The 20000-nt window shown below is 45.5% G+C and overlaps 2 protein-coding genes across 2 annotated transcripts in view; one reads left to right on the top strand and one right to left on the bottom strand.

Annotated features, from left to right (window-relative positions):
* The window catches only part of patj (PATJ crumbs cell polarity complex component), an 85701-nt gene that overhangs the window by 25644 nt on the left and 40057 nt on the right, over positions 1 to 20000 (bottom strand). Inside the window, exons 29-30 of the mRNA XM_055165276.1 lie at positions 17581 to 17674; positions 3798 to 3982 (exon numbers count right to left, since the gene is read on the bottom strand). Of these exons, the coding sequence (XP_055021251.1) occupies positions 3798 to 3982; positions 17581 to 17674 (279 nt within the window). The remainder of the gene's footprint in view (positions 1 to 3797; positions 3983 to 17580; positions 17675 to 20000) is intronic.
* The window catches only part of LOC110168541 (zinc finger and SCAN domain-containing protein 2-like), a 126925-nt gene that overhangs the window by 92649 nt on the left and 14276 nt on the right, over positions 1 to 20000 (top strand). The window lies entirely within an intron of this gene.

The raw sequence follows: 20000 nt of genomic DNA, 5'->3' as shown, positions 1-20000 counted from the left end.
GTTTGTAGATGTCGTTGTCGTCGTCGTAGTTCACTAGTTCAGTTTGTAGATGTCGTTGTCGTGGTCGTAGTTCACTAGTTCAGTTTGTAGATGTCGTTGTCGTGGTCGTAGTTCACTAGTTCAGTTTGCAGATGTCGTGGTCGTAGTTCACTAGTTCAGTTTGTAGATGTAGATGTCGTTGTCGTGGTCGTAGTTCACTAGTTCAGTTTGCAGATGTCGTGTCGTGGTCGTAGTTCACTAGTTCAGTTTGTAGATGTCGTTGTCGTTGTTCACTAGTTCAGTTTGTAGATGTCGTTGTCGTGGTTGTAGTTCACTAGTTCAGTTTGCAGATGTCGTGGTCGTAGTTCACTAGTTCAGTTTGTAGATGTCGTGTCGTCGTCGTAGTTCACTAGTTCAGTTTGTAGATGTCGTGTCGTGGTCGTAGTTCACTAGTTCAGTTTGTAGATGTCGTTGTCGTCGTTGTAGTTCACTAGTTCAGTTTGTAGATGTCGTTGTCGTTGTAGTTCACTAGTTCAGTTTGTAGATGTCGTTGTCGTTGTAGTTCACTAGTTCAGTTTGTAGATGTCGTTGTCGTGGTGTAGTTCACTAGTTCAGTTTGTAGATGTCGTTGTTGTAGTTCACTAGTTCAGTTTGTAGATGTCGTGGTTGTAGTTCACTAGTTCAGTTTGTAGATGTCGTTGGTTGTAGTTCACTAGTTCAGTTTGTAGATGTCGTTGTCGTGGTTGTAGTTCACTAGTTCAGTTTGTAGATGTCGTGGTCGTAGTAGTTCACTAGTTCAGTTTGTAGATGTCGTCGTGGTCGTAGTTCACTAGTTCAGTTTGTAGATGTCGTTGTCGTGGTCGTAGTTCACTAGTTCAGTTTGTAGATGTCGTGGTTGTAGTTCACTAGTTCAGTTTGTAGATGTCGTCGTGGTCGTAGTTCACTAGTTCAGTTTGTAGATGTCGTTGTCGTGGTCGTAGTTCACTAGTTCAGTTTGTAGATGTCGTTGTCGTGGTCGTAGTTCACTAGTTCAGTTTGTAGATGTCGTGGTCGTAGTTCACTAGTTCAGTTTGTAGAGTGTCTAGTTCAGATGTCGTGGTCGTAGTTCACTAGTTCAGTTTGTAGATGTCGTTGTCGTGGTCGTAGTTCACTAGTTCAGTTTGTAGATGTCGTTGTCGTGGTCGTAGTTCACTAGTTCAGTTTGTAGATGTCGTGTCGTGGTCGTAGTTCACTAGTTCAGTTTGTAGATGTCGTGGTCGTAGTTCACTAGTTCAGTTTGTAGATGTCGTCGTGGTTTGTAGTTCACTAGTTCAGTTTGTAGATGTCGTGGTCGTAGTTCACTAGTTCAGTTTGTAGATGTCGTGGTCGTAGTTCACTAGTTCAGTTTGTAGATGTCGTTGTCGTCGTAGTTCACTAGTTTCAGTTTGCAGATGTCGTGTCGTGGTCGTAGTTCACTAGTTCAGTTTTGTAGATGTCGTGGTCGTAGTTCACTAGTTCAGTTTGTAGATGTCGTCGTGGTCGTAGTTCACTAGTTCAGTTTGTAGATGTCGTGGTCGTAGTTCACTAGTTCAGTTTGTAGATGTCGTTTCGTCGTCGTAGTTCACTAGTTCAGTTTGTAGATGTCGTTGTCGTGGTTGTAGTTCACTAGTTCAGTTTGTAGATGTCGTGTCGTTGTCGTTGTAGTTCACTAGTTCAGTTTGTAGATGTCGTTGTCGTGGTCGTAGTTCACTAGTTCAGTTTGCAGATGTCGTGGTCGTGGTCGTAGTTCACTAGTTCAGTTTGTAGATGTCGTTGTCGTGGTCGTAGTTCACTAGTTCAGTTTGTAGATGTCGTCGTGGTTGTAGTTCACTAGTTCAGTTTGTAGATGTCGTTGTCGTGGTTGTAGTTCACTAGTTCAGTTTGTAGATGTCATTGTCGTGGTCGTAGTTCACTAGTTCAGTTTGTAGATGTCGTTGTCGTGGTCGTAGTTCACTAGTTCAGTTTGTAGATGTCGTGGTCGTGGTCGTAGTTCACTAGTTCAGTTTGTAGATGTCGTTGTCGTGGTCGTAGTTCACTAGTTCAGTTTGTAGATGTCGTTGTCGTGGTTCACTAGTTCAGTTTGTGCGTAAGGTGTGGGTCTGTCTCTCTGTAATCATGGATCTGTAATAAACCTGGATAAGCCCCGCCCCCTCTGTCTCTAGTGGTCGCTCTAGGTACTGCAGACAGATTCTCCCACAGAGGAAACGCACTTTGGGAATTGAACCTGCTCGTGTTCAGGGCGTCCGGCTTCACAAAGGTTGAAACTTTTTTCAGTCATAAAGTGTCTTTGTCTCGCTCTCGCTCAGCGTCTTCTTGGATTCAGCGTCAGATTTGATAATAGTTCTACGCTCCTCTCTCTTTAACACAGAACTCTCATCAAACCTGAAGATGAACACAAGCTGCGCCGTGTTGTTTTCAGAGTCTGTGTCTTTGGCTCATGGGCACAAAAATAATTTTCTCTTCCACATTCACTTCCGAGTGAGCTCCTCCCACTGTGTGATGTCTGTAAAATGCACGGCGTGGAGCATTTGGACCAATCAAAGCGCAATGTGAAGCGTCTGAACCAATCAAAGCACAGTGTGAAGCGTTTGGACCAATCAGAGCACGGTGTGGGGCGTTTGGACCAATCAGAGCGTAACGTGGAGCGCTTGGACCAATCAGAGCGTAGCGTGGAGCGTTTGGACCAATCAGAGTGTAGAGTGGAGCGTTTGGACCAATCAGAGTGTAGAGTGGAGCGTTTGGACCAATCAGAGCGCGGCGTGGGGCATTTGGAACAATCAGAGCGTAGCGTGGAGCGTTTGGACCAATCAGAGCGTAGCGTGGAGCGTTTGGACCAATCAGAGCGCGGCGTGGGGCATTTGGAACAATCAGAGCGTAGCGTGGAGCGTTTGGACCAATCAGAGCACGACGTGGAGCGTTTAGACCAATCAAAGCACGGCATGGAGCGTTTGGACCAATCAGAGCACGATGTGGGGCATTTGGACCAATCAGAGCGTAGTGTGGAGTGTTTGGACCAATCAGAGCGTGGCGTGGAGCGTTTGGACCAATCAGAGCGCGGCGTGGAGCGTTTGGACCAATCAGAGCGCGGCGTGGAGCGTTTGGACCAATCATAACGTGGCATGGAGCGTTTGGACCAATCAGAGCACGGCGTGGAGCATTTGGACCAATCATAACGTGGCATGGAGCGTTTGGACCAACCAGAGCATAGTGTTGAGCATTTGGACCAATCAGAGCGCGGTATGGAGCGTTTGGACCAACCAGAGCGTGGCGTGGACCGTTTGGACCAATCAGAGCATAGCATTGAGCATTTGGACCAATCAGAGCGCGGCATGAAGCTTTTGGCCCAATCAGAGCGTAGCGTGGAGCGTTTGGACCAATCAGAGCAGCGAGGCTCAGTCTGACAAAGATCATTTCAGGAGCCACGAGGATTTAAACATTTTAAAAAGTTTATGTTGTGAAAATAGAAAAGAATCCTGCAGAATCGGAAGAACACGAGCAGGTTCAATTCCCAAAGTGCGTTTCCTCTGTGGGAGAATCTGTGTGCAGTACCTGGAGCGACCACTAGAGACAGAGGGGGCGGGGCTTATCCAGGTTATTATAGATCTGTACCTGCTCCTAAGAACAAACCTATCAGGCGCCTTCTTTCCCTGAAGCCCCTCCCACAAGCGTTAGGAAGAGGTTTGATTGACAGCGCTGATAAGGGAAGGGGCGTGACCTCCGACAGCCGGCTCCTGATTGGCTCTTCAGTTGCTATGATACTGAACATTAAAGAAACGTTTCAAAGTCGGGTCTGGTTTTACCTCGAGCAGTTCGTCTCCGACCCGGATCCGTCCATCTTTGGCCGCGGCGCCTCCGGGACTCAGACCCACCACGAACACGCTCAGTCTGGACCGGTCCCGGTTCCCGGCCAGACTCAGTCCAAGTCCGGTCCGGTCTTTCTCCAGGTCCACACAGAACAGCTCCCCAGGAAGATCCGCATAACGCTCTGAAAGAAAAACCAGAACTGAACCAGGACTAGACCAGGACTAGACCAGGACTAGACCAGGACTAAACCAGGACTGAACCAGGACTGAACCAGGACTGGACCAGGACTGGACCAGGACTAGACCAGGACTAGACCAGGACTAGACCAGAACTAAACCAGGAATAGACCAGGACTAGACCAGGACTGACCAGGACTAACCAGGACTAGACCAGGACTAGACCAGAACTAAACCAGGAATAGACCAGGACTAGACCAGGACTAGACCAGGACTAGACCAGGACTAGACCAGGACTGGACCAGGACTAAACCAGGACTGAACCAGGACTGAACCAGGACTAAACCAGGACTAAACCAGGACTAGACCAGGACTGAACCAGGACTGAACCAGGACTAAACCAGGACTAAACCAGGACTGAACCAGGACTAAACCAGGACTGAACCAGGACTAGACCAGGACTAAACCAGGACTAGACCAGGACTGAACCAGGACTGAACCAGGACTGAATCAGGTCTAAACCAGGTCTAAACCAGGACTAGACCAGGACTAGACCAGGACTGAACCAGTACTAAACCAGGACTAGACCAGGATTAGACCAGGAATAGACCAGGACTGAACCAGGACTAAACCAGGACTAGACCAGGACTGAACCAGGACTAGACCAGGACTAGACCAGGACTAGACCAGGACTAGACCAGGACTGAACCAGGACTAAACCAGGTCTAAACCAGGTCTAAACCAGGACTAGACCAGGACTAGACCAGGACTGAACCAGGACTAAACCAGGACTAGACCAGGATTAGACCAGGACTGAACCAGGACTGAACCAGGACTAAACCAGGACTAGACCAGGACTAAACCAGGACTGAACCAGGACTGAACCGGGACCGGACCAGGACTAGACCAGGACTGGACCAGGACTGGACCAGGACTGAATCAGGTCTAAACCAGGTCTAAACCAGGACTAGACCAGGACTGAACCAGGACTAAACCAGGACTAGACCAGGATTAGACCAGGACTGGACCAGGTCTAAACCAGGTCTAAACCAGGACTAGACCAGGACTTGTTTCGGTCTAAATTACATGTGACAGTGTAAAATTGTCTTTCTCTGTTCGTCCAATCAGAACGAAGCTCTGTGTCTTTAAGCGTCTGATTGGTCGATTTGTTCTGCTGCTGTTTCACGCTTCAGCTCCGTCCTCTTCGTCTTCATCACCCCTTCGTCTTCATCACCCCCTCGTCTTCATCACCCCCTCGTCTTCATCACCCCCTCACCTTCAAGTCCTGGTCTAGACCCGCTCTAGTCCTGGTCTAGTTCTGGTCTAGTCCTGGTCTTGTCTCAGTCTTTTCCTGTGACAGTCGATCCTAAAGGTTTTTATGTCACTCGTCTTTTCTCTCATCCCTCCTTCCTCCATCCTCCTCATCCTCTCTCTCCCTCAAATGTCACTTTCTCCTTTTCTTCTCCCTTCCTTTTTTCTTTTCTTCTCTTTTTTCTCCCTCCTTTCTCTCAAACATCACTTTCTCTTTTTCCTCTTTTCTGCTCCTTCCCTTTTTCCTTTTGCTTCTTCCTTCCTTCCTCCTCCTCCATCTCTCTTTCTCTCAAATGTCACTTTCTCTTTTTCTTCTCTCTTTCTTTCTTTCGTCAGTTTCTCTTTTTCCTCTTTTCTTTTCTAAATGTCGTCTCCATCCGTCGTTCTGCTCCAGTCTGAGGAAAAACTCCCCGACCCTGTGACTGTGTCAGTGTGTGAAATGTCCCACAGTGGAGCTTTAACCCTGATTGTCAGATTTCACAGTAAAACCACAGACAAAATAACACATTTAAACTTTTATAATCATAATAAAAATATAAACAATATAAATAACAATAATAATAATGTTTATAGCTGCAAGCGGCGATGATCGGCCCTCGCTGGCACTCGTATCTCTCACAGGTTCTTTTCTCTAGCCCAGTTGGGCTGTGGACCTGTCACACATTAGGGTTGGGTGTTATCAAAATTTTGATACCCTGAAACCGTCTCTGGATTTTACCGGAGTGTACGGTATTACCCTATTACCAAAATGTTTTTGTACGACTTTAGTAAACTAGGAAGCCGCGCCGCTGTACTTTGAGGTTGTGTCTGTTTTAAAAGTTTCATAAATGAAAATGTGGCAAAATTGGACGTCTACATGTGACGACATTATAACATTTGTCACATGATTAATCCAAGACGGCCGACTTCCAGTTTGGGAGGGGGCGTGGTCACAATTTATACAGACGATTTTTTAACAAAACAAAGTCCTCTCTGTTTGTGGAGATCTGAACTGGGCCTTCAACAAAACCAAGAGAACTAAAAAACAGAACAACAGAGAATCAGAACCAGGAGAAAGGAGGAACTGTTCCGTACATGACTGGTGTTTCTGAAAAACTACAGAGGATTTTCAGACAACATGAAATCCAAGTCTATTTCAAATCTACGAACACTTTAAGACAGAAACTGGTCCAACCAAAGGACAAAACACTGAGACACAAACAAAACAAAGTGAAGACTGAAGTGACACTGGAGAAACTAAACAGACACTTCACAAGAACCAACACAGACGAGAAAACAACACAGGACCTCAGTCTGATGTTCATCTCCACTTAAAAACCACAGGTCACTCATTTGAGGACAGAGACGTACTGATTTTTTTCTTTAGTCCAGTTTTAGACCCGGGTTTAGTCCCACTTTAGTTCTTGCTTTGTCTTGGTTTAGACCTGGTTTAGTTCTACTTCAGTCCTCATTTAGTCCTGGTTTAGTCCCTGGTTCAGTCCTGGTTTAGTCCAGGTTTAGTCCCTGGTTTAGTCCTGGTTTAGTCCCTGTTTTAATCCTGTTTTAGTCCTTGTTTAGTCCTTGTTTCGTCCTGGTTTATTCCTGGTTTAGTCCTGGTTCACTCCAGGTTCACTCCAGGTTCAGTCCTGGTTTAGTCCCTGTTTTAGTCCTGTTTTAGTCCTAGTTTAGTCCTTGTTTCGTCCTGGTTTAGTCCTGGTTTAGTCCTGGTTTAGTCCTGTTTTAGTCCTGTTTCAGACCTGGTTTAGTCCCTGGTTTAGTCCCTGGTTCAGTCATGGTTTAGTCCAGGTTTAGTCCCTGTTTTAGTCCTGGTTTAGTCCCGTTTTAGTCCTTTTTTTAGTCCTTGTTTAGTCCTGGTTCAGTCCTGTTTTAGTCCTGGTTCAGTCCAGGTTTAGTCCAGGTTTAGTCCCTGGTTTAGTCCTGGTTTAGTCCTGTTTTAGTCCTGGTTCAGTCCTGGTTTAGAGAAAAGAACTGGTTTGAGAGGAGAGTAAAAGAAGCTGTTTTTGTTCAGAAACAGAATCCTTCTCTAAACAGATAAACCATCTGTCTCCTGTTTCCACGTCCATCCTCAAACCTCAAACCTCAAACCTCAAACAAACAAGAACAACAGGAGGATCCAGGTCCGGTCCAGACGTGTGGAGGCTCCATTTTGACCATGAACTGTTCTGACCCCCACACCCTGTACAGGTCAACAGGCCCAACCAACAAACACAAACTGTAAACAAGTGTGTGTGTTAGTTCCAGAGTAGTTTCAGTGTAGTTAGCTCCTCCTGCAGACAGATATAAGTGTCACCAGCGTCTGACAGAACCGAAGAAGCAGCTGAGAAACGTCTTCAACCAAACTCACTTTTGTCCAGTCGACAAACTGAATTTTCTCCTCGACAAAAGAGAAACAGCAACTATTTGTCCTTTTTCCTCAGTAGAAACACCTCCTCCTTCTTCCTCCTCCTGTTTCCTCTTCACTCTAGAAATCGAGTCGAGTAAACGGCATCTTGTGTTTGTGGAACGTGTGAGAGGTGAACATAAACCACGTAATCCCAGCGCGCAGGTGAGTCAGCGATGCCAGGAAAAAAAACAAAAAAAAAAAACAGTTTGATTGTCCACGTTTACATGATGTTTGTTTATTCTGATTGTTCTAAAATTCAGATCTTCTCCTTGTAGTTTCCATGTAAATAATAAAGTTGAATTGGGTTCTGACTGGACAGAGACGCCAACGAATTTACGAAAAACACGAAAAAGAAAACACACACTTCATCTGCTCCCGACTTTTCTGAACCATCAACATTATTAGAAAAAACGACAAACAGGATCCAGGAACCAAATTCATTCAGCTTTAAAATCAAAATAAACCAAACACTTACTTCACGATTAAGTTTAATTCTGAATAATCATTCTAGTTTCACGTGTTTACATGAATGTTTTTAAAAGCGGAATTCATTTTGATTCAGGATTAAATGATTTTTATTTCAAGTAAACCTGGGAAATGACAATCAAACTTATCTGGTCCTTCCACGTTCGCAGTTATTGGATTTTTATTCTTTTCTTTTCTTTTTTTTTTTGTCATAATTCCACGGCTGCTGCGTCTCGACAATGATATTTTGAACTTTCACTGACAATTTGAAACTAAAAATAATCCTCCATAAACGTTTAAATCTTCTGTGTGAGGATCAGAAAGAGAGAGAGAAAAAAGTGAAAACAACTGTCCCAAAACTGTCACAGCACACAGCAGGGGGCGCTACACACGTCCTCCACAGGCCTGGTCCAGTCCTGGTCCAGTCCTGGTCCAGTCCTGGTCCAGTCCTGGTCCAGTCCTGGGTCTGAGTTCAGTCCCAGTGCAGAAGCTTCCAGAACATTCAACAGTTTTTCCTCCTCAGTCCTGGTCTAGACTCAGGTTTAGTCCCACTTTAGCTCTTGCTTTGTCCTGGTTCAGTCCTGGTTTAGTCCTGGTTTAGTCCTGGTTTAGTCCTGGTTTAGACCTGGTTTAGACCTGGTTTAGTCCTGGTTTAGACCTGGTTTAGACCTGGTTTAGACCTGGTTTAGACCTGGTTTAGATCTGGTTTAGACCTGGTTTTTGGTTTAGATCTGGTTTAGACCTGGTTTAGACCTGGTTTAGATCTGGTTTAGATCTGGTTTAGATCTGGTTTAGACCTGGTTTAGACCTGGTTTAGACCTGGTTTAGATCTGATTTAGTCCTGGTCTAGTCCTGGTTCAGTCCTGGTCTACTCCTGGTCTAGACCTGGTTTAGACCTGGTTTAGTCCTGGTTTAGTTCTGGTTAAGTCCCGGTTTAGTCCCGGTTAGTTCCCGGTTTAGTCCTTAGGTTTAGTCCTGGTTTAGTCTGGTTTAGTCCTGGTTTAGTTCTGTTTAGTCCTGGTTTAGTTCTGGCTTAGTCCTGGTTTAGTCCTGGTTTAGTCCTGGTTTAGTCCTGGTTTAGTCCTGGCTTAGTACTGGTTTAGTCCTGGTTTAGTTCTGGCTTAGTCCTGGTTTAGACCCGGTTTAGTCCTGGTTTAGTCCTGGTTTAGTTCTGGCTTAGTCCTGGTTTAGACCCGGTTTAGTCCTGGTTTAGTTCTGGTTTAGACCTGGTTAAGTCCCGGTTTAGTCCCTGGCTTAGTCCTGGTTTAGTTCTGGCTTAGTCCTGGTTTAGTCCTGGTTTAGTTCTGGCTTAGTCCTGGTTTAGTCTGGTTAGTCCTGGTTTAGTCCTGGTTTAGTCCTGGTTTAGTTCTGGCTTAGTCCTGGTTTAGACCCGGTTTAGTCCTGGTTTAGTCCTGGTTTAGTTCTGGCTTAGTCCGGGTTTAGTTCTGGCTTAGTCCTGGTTTAGACCCGGTTTAGTCCTGGTTTAGTCCTGGTTTAGTTCTGGCTTAGTCCTGGTTTAGACCCGGTTTAGTCCTGGTTTAGTCCTGGTTTAGTTCTGGTTTAGTCCTGGTTTAGTCCAGGTTTTTAGAGGTGACCTCCGTCTCTTTGAACCATCACTGACCTGGTGGAATCATGGTCCATGGATAGTCCTGGTTTAGTCCCGGGTTAGTCCTGGTGCAGTGCTGGTGCAGCCTCAGGTCGGGTCCTGGTCCAGACCTGATCCAGACCCGGTTCAGACCCGGTTTAGTCCCGGTTTAGTCCGAGTCTCGGGGCCGTGTTTTGGTGCAGTGATTCTGTGTTTTTCCCTCCATTGCACTCTCTCTCCTCTGTCTGTCGCTCGCCCCTCCCCCTCCTCCCTCTCCTCCCTCCTCCCCTCCATTCCTACATCCTAGCTCCTCTCTCTCCTAGCTCCTTTGTCCTTTTCTCTCCCTTGTTCCATCTCTCCTCTAACAACGGAGGAGGAGAGAAAGAAGAGAGGAGACGAGAAGAAGAGGAGGAGAGGAGACGAGGAATAGAGGAAACGAGGAGGAGAGGAGACGAGGAGAGGAGGAGAGGAGACGAGGAGACAAGGAGAGGAGGAGAGGAGACGAGGAGGAGAGAAGGAGAGAAGACGGGGAGATGAGGAGAGAGGAGACGAGGAGAGAGAGGAGAGGAGAGAGAGGAGACGAGGAGAAGAGGAGAGAGGAGACGAGGAGGAGAGAAGAGGAGGAGACGAGGAGGAGAGGAGAGAGGAGGAGAGGAGACGAGGAGAGGAGAGAAGAGAGAAGAGGAGGAGAGGAGGAGAGAGAGGAGAGGAGGAGAGGAGGAGAGAGGGAGGAGGAGGAGGAGAGAGGAGAGAGAGGAGAGGAGGAGAGAGAGAGAGGAGAGAGAGAGAGGAGAGAGGAGGAGAGAGAGGAGGAGAGAGGAGAGAGGAGAGAGAGGAGGGAGAGGAAGAGGAGGAGAGAGGAGAGGAGAGAGGAGAAGAGAGAGAGAGGAGAGAGAGGAGAGAGAGGAGAGAGGAGACGAGGAGAGAGGAGAGAGGAGAGAGAGGAGAGAGGAGGAGAGAGGAGAGAGGAGAGAGAGAGGAGACGAGGAGGAGAGGAGAGAGAGAGAGAGGAGGAGAGAGGAAAGGAGGAGAGGAGACGAGGAGGAGAGGAGACGAGGAGGAGAGAGGAGACGAGGAGGAGAGGAGGAGAGAGAAGAGGAGGAGAGGAGAGGAGGAGGAGGAGGAGGAGAGGAGGAGGAGAGAGGAGACGAGGAGGAGAGGAGGAGAGGAGGAGAGGAGACGAGGAGGAGAGGAGACGAGGAGGAGAGAGGAGACGAGGAGAGAGGAGGAGAGAGGAGAGGAGGAGAGAGGAGACGAGGAGGAGAGAGGAGAGAGAGGAGAGGAGGAGAGAGAGAGAGAGAGAGAGGAGACGAGGAGGAGAGAGGAGAGAGGAGGAGAGGAGGACAGAGGAGGAGAGAGGAGGAGAGGAGACGAGAGAGGAGGAGAGAGAGGAGAGAGAGAGAGGAGGAGAGAGGAGAGAGAGACGAGGAGGAGAGAGGAGACGAGGAGGAGAGAGAGAGAGGAGACGAGGAGGAGGAGAGGAGGAGAGAGACGAGGAGAGAGAGAGAGAGGAGGACGAGGAGGAGAGGAGGAGAGGAGACGAGGAGGAGAGAGAGAGAGGAGGAGAGGAGACGAGGAGAGAGGAGACGAGGAGGAGAGGAGACGAGGAGGAGAGAGGAGACGAGGAGGAGAGGAGGAATTGTTTAAAATGTGCGTAAGATTAGATGACGTCTGTAAATTTATTCTGTTTCAAATGTTTTTATTAAATCCAAATCAAATCTTCAACACAAATGAAGTTTGAGAGAAAAACATGAATCATTTGTAGATTTGATTTGACTCATGTTCAGTTTGTGGGACTGAAGTTTCTCGTCTCGTCTGCTCCTGCAGTGAACAAACCCAGACCAGCGCCACCTACTGTCTCTGCTCAGTCCTGGTCCAGTCCTGGTCCAGTCCTGGTTCAGTCCTGGTCCAGTCCTGGTCCAGTCCTGGTCCAGTCCTGGTTCAGTCCAGTCCTGGTTCAGTCCTGGTCCAGTCCTGGTCCAGTCCTGGTCCAGTCCTGGTTCAGTCCTGGTTTATCTCACCAGCGCCCTCTTCTGGTGACAGTGACACGTCTGTTGTTGTGGACGACACACAGACACACACACACACACAGACACACACAGACACACACAGACACACACAGACACACACAGATACACACACACAGACAGACACAGACACACACACACAGACACAGACACACACAGACACAGACACACACACACAGACACACACACACACACAGACACACAGACACACACAGACACACACAGACACACACACAGACACACACACAGACACACACACACACAGACACACACAGACACACACACACACACAGACACACACACACACACACACACACAGACACACACACACACACACACACACAGACACACACAGACACACAGACACACACCACACAGACACACACAGACAGACAGACGACACACAGACGACACACACACACACACACACACAGACACACACACACACAGACACACACACAGACAGACAGACAGACACACAGACAGACACACACACACACACACACACACAGACACACACACACACAGACACACACACAGACACACACACACACACAGACACACACACACACACACAGACACACACAGACACACACACACACACACAGACACACAGACACACACACAGACACAGACACACACAGACACACACACACACACAGACACAGACACAGACACACACACACACACACACACAGCACACACAGACAGACAGACACACACACACACACACACAGACACACACAGACACAGACTCGTGTCCCAGTTTGAGCTTCATTTGATTAACTCAGATTAAATAAACTCAGGTCCCCTGAGGTGTGAACACTCCTCCTCTCACTTTCACTTCTCTCCTGTTCTTCTCCTCTTTCTCTCTCTTCTTCTCTTTCTCTCTCTTCTTCTCTTTCTCTCTCTTCTTCTCTTTCTCTCTCTTCTTCTCTTTCTCTCTCTTCTTCTCTTTCTCTCTCTTCTTCTCTTTCTCTCTCTTCTTCTCTTTCTCTCTCCAGTCTGGTCGCTCTTCATGTTAGAGTAAATCTCACTCAGTCGGACTCGGCGTCTTGTTCAGTTTTTGTCTTTTCCTCGTTCTACATTTCAGACACAGAAGACGTCGATATGAACGTCTGTGGATTTATGGAGGAAAAAAGTGAAACGACTAATATTACAAATATTTTTAATATTTTCCATTCAAACCCTCAGAGTCTCAAGTCCCTGAAATGGTTTTGTCTTCAGGTCTGAGCCTCAGGTCAGGAGCAGAGACCAAAGGGTAAAGATCCTTCAGAGTGAGTTTATGTTTCTCCATCGCTCCAACGTTTCAGTGACAATCTACAGTGTGAACAACCCAAGGTGTGAACAGTCTACAGTGTGAACAATCTATGTCTACAGTGTGAACAGTCTACAGTGTGAACAGTCTACAGTGTGAACGGTCTAGGGTGTGAACAGGGTGAACAGTCTAGGGTGTGAACAGTCTAGGGTGTGAACAGTCTACAGTGTGAACAACCTAAAATGTGAACAGTGTGAACAGGCTACAATGTGAACAGATTAAAGTGTGAACAGTCTAGGGTGTGAACGGTCTAAGGTGTGAGGAATCACAGGAGTAAAGCAGAAACCTGGATGAACATGAGTATAAACGTCTGAGCCTCGTGTTTCTGATGTTTGAACAAAAGTTTAAAGATGCACTGTGTAACTTTTCCATTGAGGTCCTCTCACCTGCTTGTTTCCATGGAGATGTCATTGTTCTGTCTGGAATGTTCCGCAGTGTGACTTTAAACAGCTCGACTTTACATTTACTCAAATACAGGTGCAGGTTTTAAAGCTCAAAAATACCTTGAAAAACAGGCAGGGGTCGCCTCTCCACAGATCTGACCTGGAACAACATCCCGTTTGGTCTCCAAGAAGATAGAAAGGTTTAATGCCGCACTGTGGAACATTCCAGACAAAGCAGTAACATCTCCATGGAGAAAAGCGTCTGACGGAGGCTTTAACATGAAGATTATTTTTGCTTTTATTTCATTTCAGCCACAAAACAATTTGATGATGTTTTATTCTGAACTCAGATCAAACAGAAAAAAACAAACACAGAATTTCACTTCTGATTTTAACATTTCATAAATGAATCTTTGACAGTATTTTCAAATTATTTAAACAAAAACTGAATTAAAAAAAAAAAAAAAAAGTGTTTTAAAAAGAAATCAGAAAGAAAAAAAAGATTTCAACCTCCACCAATGAGCCCCAACACCGCCCACTGCCACCAAAAGAACCAAGACCAGAAACAGAACCAGACCAGGACCAGGACCAGAAACAGAACCAGACCAGGACCAGGACCAGAAACAGAACCAGACCAGGACCAGAAACAGAACCAGACCAGGACCAGGACCAGAACCAGACCAGGACCAGGACCAGAAACAGAACCAGACCAGGACCAGGAATCAGACCAGGACCAGGACCAGAAACAGAACCAGACCAGGACCAGGAATCAGACCAGGACCAGGACCAGAAACAGAACCAGACCAGGACCAGGAATCGGACCAGGAATCGGACCAGGAATCAGACCAGGACCAGGACAGAAACCAGAACCAGAAACAGAACCAGACCAGAAACAGAACCAGACTAGGACCAAAGACCAGGACCAGGGACCAGGACCAGGGACCAGAGACCAGAACCAGACCAGGACCACAAACAGAGCCGGACCGGGACCAGAAACAGAACCAGAGACCAGGACTAGGCCATAGACCAGAATGAGACCAGGACCAGAGTCTAGACCAAAAATAGGAGAACCAACGACCACAGAGGAGAGACCAAACCAGAGTCCAGACCAGAGACGCTCCACGGAGACTCACAGAACCAGACTGTTTTACTGTTTTACTGTTTTGAGTCGAGATGTTTGTAAAATCCCTCAGTCGTCCAGAATCCACAGCAAAGTAGAAATTTTATTTGTCAACTGGACAAAAGTTTATTTTAGTCAAAAACCTTCCTCAGTTCATCCGAGCTGTTTCTTCAGTTCTGGTCAGACGTGGTGATACTTCCTTATATCTGCCTGAAGGAGGAGCTAACTACACTGAAACTCCTCTGGAACTAACACGCACACGTTTACAGTTTGTGTTTGTAGCTCGGTCTGTTGATCTCGTACAGAGTGTGGGTCACATCAGCAGAATCACTGAGGTCCCTGATGGAGCTTTCACACATCTGGACCTGACCTGGACCTCACCGTTGTTCTCTTTGTTTTGTCTTGTTTTGGTTCTGAGGTCGGATTTGTAAATCAGAGACCGATGGTGTCTGAAGCCTCCATTTCTGTTTAAGGAAGGTTTGTCTTTCCTCACAAAAAAAAAACACCTCTTTAACTTTCCTCTAAAACCAAAGATGTGGACCTCACTGGAGATGTTGGGCAGACTGAGGTCCTTTTAGGTGGAGGTTTTACATCAGACTGAGGTCCTGTGTTGCTCTCTCGTCTGTGTTGGTTCATCGTCTTGTGAAGTGTCTTGTTTCTGTCTTCACTTCACTGAATGGAGTGTTTCAGTTTCAGAGTAGTTTCAGTGTAGTTAGCTCCTCCTTCAGGCAGATATGAGGACGTGTCACCAGTGTCTGACAGTTTATTGGACATAAATAAACTTTTGTCCAGTTGACAAATTGAATTTCTCCTTTTGTCTTGTTTTGAGTCAAATTTTTATTATTTGTACATTTTATTTTGAGAGTTAAAGTCAGAGGTTCTTCCGAGACTCTGTGAATCAAAAACAAAAGACTGAAAAGTTTAAAAGTTCAAGTGTTTTGGTCCTTTTGGTGTCGTGTGCAGCGAACGGAGCGACTCAAAGCAGCCCTGAAACACAACACACAAAGGTTCAGAGGTCAAACTCAAATGTCTCACCTGCTTCACCTGCCTCACCTGCCTCACCTGCCTCACCTGCCTCACCTGTCTCACCTGTCTCACCTGTCACACCCGTCACTCACCTGTCTCACCCGCCTCACCTGTCCTCACCCGCCTCACCTGTCACCTCACACCCGCCTCACCTGTCCTCACCCGTCTCACCTGCCTCACCTGTCTCACCTAACCTCACATGTCTTACCTGTCTCACCTGTCACACCCGCCTCACCTGTCTCACCTAACCTCACCTGTGTCACCTGTCTCACCTAACCTCACCTGTGTCACCTGTCTCACCTAACCTCACCTGTCTCACCTGTCTCACCTAACCTCACCTGTCCCACCTGTCTCACCTAACCTCACCTAACCTCACCTGTGTCACCTGTCTCACCTAACCTCACCTGTCCCACCTGTCTCACCTAACCTCACCTGTGTCACCTGTCTCACCCGTCTCATCTAACCTCACCTGTCTCACCTGTCTCACTCGCCTCACCTGTCCCACCTGCCTCATCTGTCTCACCTAACCTCACATGTCTTACATGTCTCACCTGTCCCACCTGCCTCACCTGTCTCACCTGTTTCACCTAACCTCACCTGTCTCTCCTGTCTCACCTGCCTCACCTGTCTCACCTAACCTCACCTGTCTCCTGTCTCACCTGCCTCACCTGTCTCACCTAACCTCACCTGTCTCTCTTGTCTCACCTGCCTCACCCGCCTCACCTGTCTCACCTGTCTCACCTAACCTCACCTGTCTCACCTAACCTCACCTGTCTCACCTAACCTCACCTGTCCTCTTGTCTCACCTGTCCCACCTGCCTCACCTGTCTCACCTGTTTCACCTAACCTCACCTGTCTCTCCTGTCTCACCTGCCTCACCTGTCTCACCTAAACCTCACCTGTCTCTCTTGTCTCACCTGCCTCACCCGTCTCACCTTGTCTCTCCTGTCTCACCTGTCTCACCTAACCTCACCTGTCTCACCTAACCTCACCTGTCTCACCTAACCTCACCTGTCTCACCTAACCTCACCCCGCCTCACCTGCCTCACCCGCCTCACCTGCCTCACCTGCCTCACCTGACCTCACCTAACCTCACCTGTCTCACCTGCCTCACCTGTCTCACCTAACCTCACCTGCCTCACCTGCCTCACCTGTCTCAGCTCAGGTTAAACTACAGTGCTTTAAAGTGCAAACCAAACTGACTGAACTGTAAACCCTGGGGTCACGGGGCAAAAGTCTCGACCGATTGAGCCACAGACTGAGACAGGCTCAAGCAAAACACGGGAACAAAGCGCCTCCCACAGGACGACGACGGTACAACACTCAAAACAAAAATAATAAGTCTTAATATTTTGCATTTTTTTACTTTTAAAGCTCCTTTTTTTTTTTTTTTTAACACCAAACTGACTCTCGTGAGCTTCAAGTCACACAGAGCTGGAGTTGTGTTTGTTTGAGTAAATCTTTATTATTCGTCTGTTTACATCTGCAAAGCTCCAAACGCTCTGCTCCACCCTGTGATGTCATCAAGTGGGAGTTTTCAACAGTTTGAAAACAGCTCCTTTTCACTTTCAGTCCAGTCGAGATCGGCGACTCTGGGACTGAAAAATGATCCAGATGATTCTAGTGAAAGAGTGTGGAGTTTAAAAACACAGCGGAGCACTTCCTGTATCACCACCTGATGACATCACAAGGTGGAACAGAGTGTTTTCATTTTGAGAGAAGAACTCAGAACTCTCAATGTGCAGGAAAAAAACACAACTCCAGGTCTGAGTGTGACGAGGAAACGACAAAGTGTAACATGAATCTTTAAAAGCAAAAAGGACAAAAATTCCTTGTTTGTTTTATGTAAAATTTAAATAAAATCTCAAAATAATTGAGCCCCGATAATTGAATCCTGTCCTCGTTCAGTCCTGAGTCGCCTCTTGAGTTTTAGAGTTTAAAGTTTGTGTTTTTAAAGTTTGCGTTTTTAAAGTTTGCGTTTTTACCTTTGGTCTGGTCCAGGTCTGAGCCGGCCTCTGATTGGCTGGGAGGTCTGTAAGGGGGCGGGTCTCTCGGAGGGGGCGGGGCTAATGCCAGCTTCTGTAAAAACAAACAAACATGAATAATAAAAGTGTTATAACGTATACACAATCATAAAACACAAATAATTAGAATATTAGAATTAAAATAATTCCATATTTTTACAGTGTGATCCGTGTTCCATTCGTTCTTTTGAATTTCAATTAAGAACGAAAAACAATAAAACGGGAAAAGTTTATTTCATTTTTCTGTTTTAGTGTCAAACAAAAAAACTGATTTCGATTTCTATTTCCAATATTTAATTTAAAGTTTATTTCAAATCATATCAATTAAAAAACAGTCTCCTGACTATTTTAATTTAGATATTTTATTCTCTGGTTTATTTAAAGTCCAAAGGAGAGTTTATCTCTGCTTCTGTTTCTCGTCGTGGATCAACAGTGACTTTCTAAAACGTGAAAATAAACACGTGTCGCTGTAAAAGAAGAAACATGAAGAAGAAACATGTTTGTCACAAAACTGCAACGATTTTTCAGCTTCATCCTTCAGCAGCAGAACTTCAAATAAACCAGAGAGAATAAAATATCAACATTAAAATATAAATGAAATAAACTTTAAATTAAATATTGGAAATAAAGGCCAAAATCTGTTTTGTTTTTTTTATACTATAACAGAAAAATTTTGCATCATTTGATTGTTTTTTATTCTTAATTGAAATTCAAAGGAGCAAACGGCACGTGGGCCCAGAGCTCCAGAGCAAAACGGTTTTTGCATAAATAATTCATTCATTTATCACGCTCGGATAAAAATCTAAATACTAAATATATAAAATAACACAATTTTCCAAGTCAGGGTAATAAAATTGATAAATAAATGGATCACAGTTTATTCATAAGTACAATCGCAGCTGGAACGAAGCTTAATTTTATTTACAGACTTGATATTTTGCGCTTTTGTAGCCAAGACCTGAAATTAAGCTTTTTTTATGTCCAAAAATTTGTTTCTACATGTTTGTGTGAGTTTGTGTGAAAGAGTGAATTTTCTTGTCTTTTTTTTGTTTTTGTTTTTCATGTGTATTTCTGGTCCTGTAGTTGTTTTTTTTTAGCAGCAGATTGTAGTGGGGAAAAAAAATTATAACACTTCATTAGGTGGTAAAAGGGGCAGTTTTAACAACAAAATTAAGAAAATAAATCCAGGTGAGGACAAATGTAGTAAAATTACCCTCAGGTTTGGAAGTTAAACTGATTCAGGGAGTTTTTTGTTTTTAGAAGAGATGCTCCAAAACATGAGACCAGTGAAAAAAGTTCAAACTGATTCAATAAACGTTTTACGAGTGTGGACGTGTGGAGGTGCTGCCCTCTGCTGGACACACACACACACTGCGCTTGACAGTGTTGGGAAGATTACTTTTAAAATGTAATCCCCTACAGATTACAGATTACATACACCAAAATGTAGTTTGTTACGTAATCCATTAAATTACTTAAAGTGAGTAATGTAATCTGATTACTTTGGATTACTTGATTTGCTGTAGAGAAACAAAGACGAGGAAATCTTCAAATAAGAAGTTTTGTCTGATAAAAGAAAATAAAAAGTCCAGATTTTACTGAACCAAATTAAAAATATTATTGATAGAAGAAGAAGAGACACGTACGCGCGGCAGGATTTAGTCCTGTTAAATTGTGTTTTAGACCTGGTTTAGACCTGGTTTGGACCTGGTTTTAGACCTGGTTTAAGACCTGGTTTAGACCTGGTTTAGACTTGTTTTAGACCTAGTTTTAGACCTGGTTTTAGACCTGGTTTAAGACCTGGTTTAGACCTGGTTTAGACCTGGTTTAGACCTGTTTTAGACCTAGTTTTAGACCTGGTTTTAGACCTGGTTTAGACCTGGTTTAGACCTGGTTTAGACCTGCTTTTAGACCTGCTTTTAGACCTAGTTTTAGACCTAGTTTTAGACCTAGTTTTAGACCTGGTTTAGACCTGGTTTAGACCTGGTTTAGACCTGGTTTAGACCTAGTTTTAGACCTAGTTTTAGACCTGCTTTTAGACCTGGTTTAGACCTGGTTTAGACCTAGTTTTAGACCTGCTTTTAGACCTGGTTTAGACCTGGTTTAGACCTTTAGACCTAGTTTTAGACCTGCTTTTAGACCTGGTTTAGACCTAGTTTTAGATCTGCTTTAGTCCTGGTTTAGACCTAGTTTTAGACCTAGTTTTAGACCTGCTTTTAGACCTGGTTTAGACCTGGTTTAGACCTAGTTTTAGACCTGCTTTTAGACCTGCTTTTAGACCTAGTTTTAGACCTAGTTTTAGACCTGCTTTTAGACCTGGTTTAGACCTGGTTTAGACCTGGTTTAGACCTAGTTTTAGACCTGCTTTAGTCCAGGTTTAG

The sequence above is a fragment of the Boleophthalmus pectinirostris genome, unplaced genomic scaffold, assembly GCF_026225935.1.
Source record: "Boleophthalmus pectinirostris isolate CB_2022bp ecotype Guang Dong unplaced genomic scaffold, ASM2622593v1 HiC_scaffold_7, whole genome shotgun sequence".
In the NCBI taxonomy this organism is placed as follows: Eukaryota; Metazoa; Chordata; class Actinopteri; order Gobiiformes; family Gobiidae; genus Boleophthalmus; species Boleophthalmus pectinirostris.
This window is presented reverse-complemented; position numbering and strand designations above follow the sequence as displayed.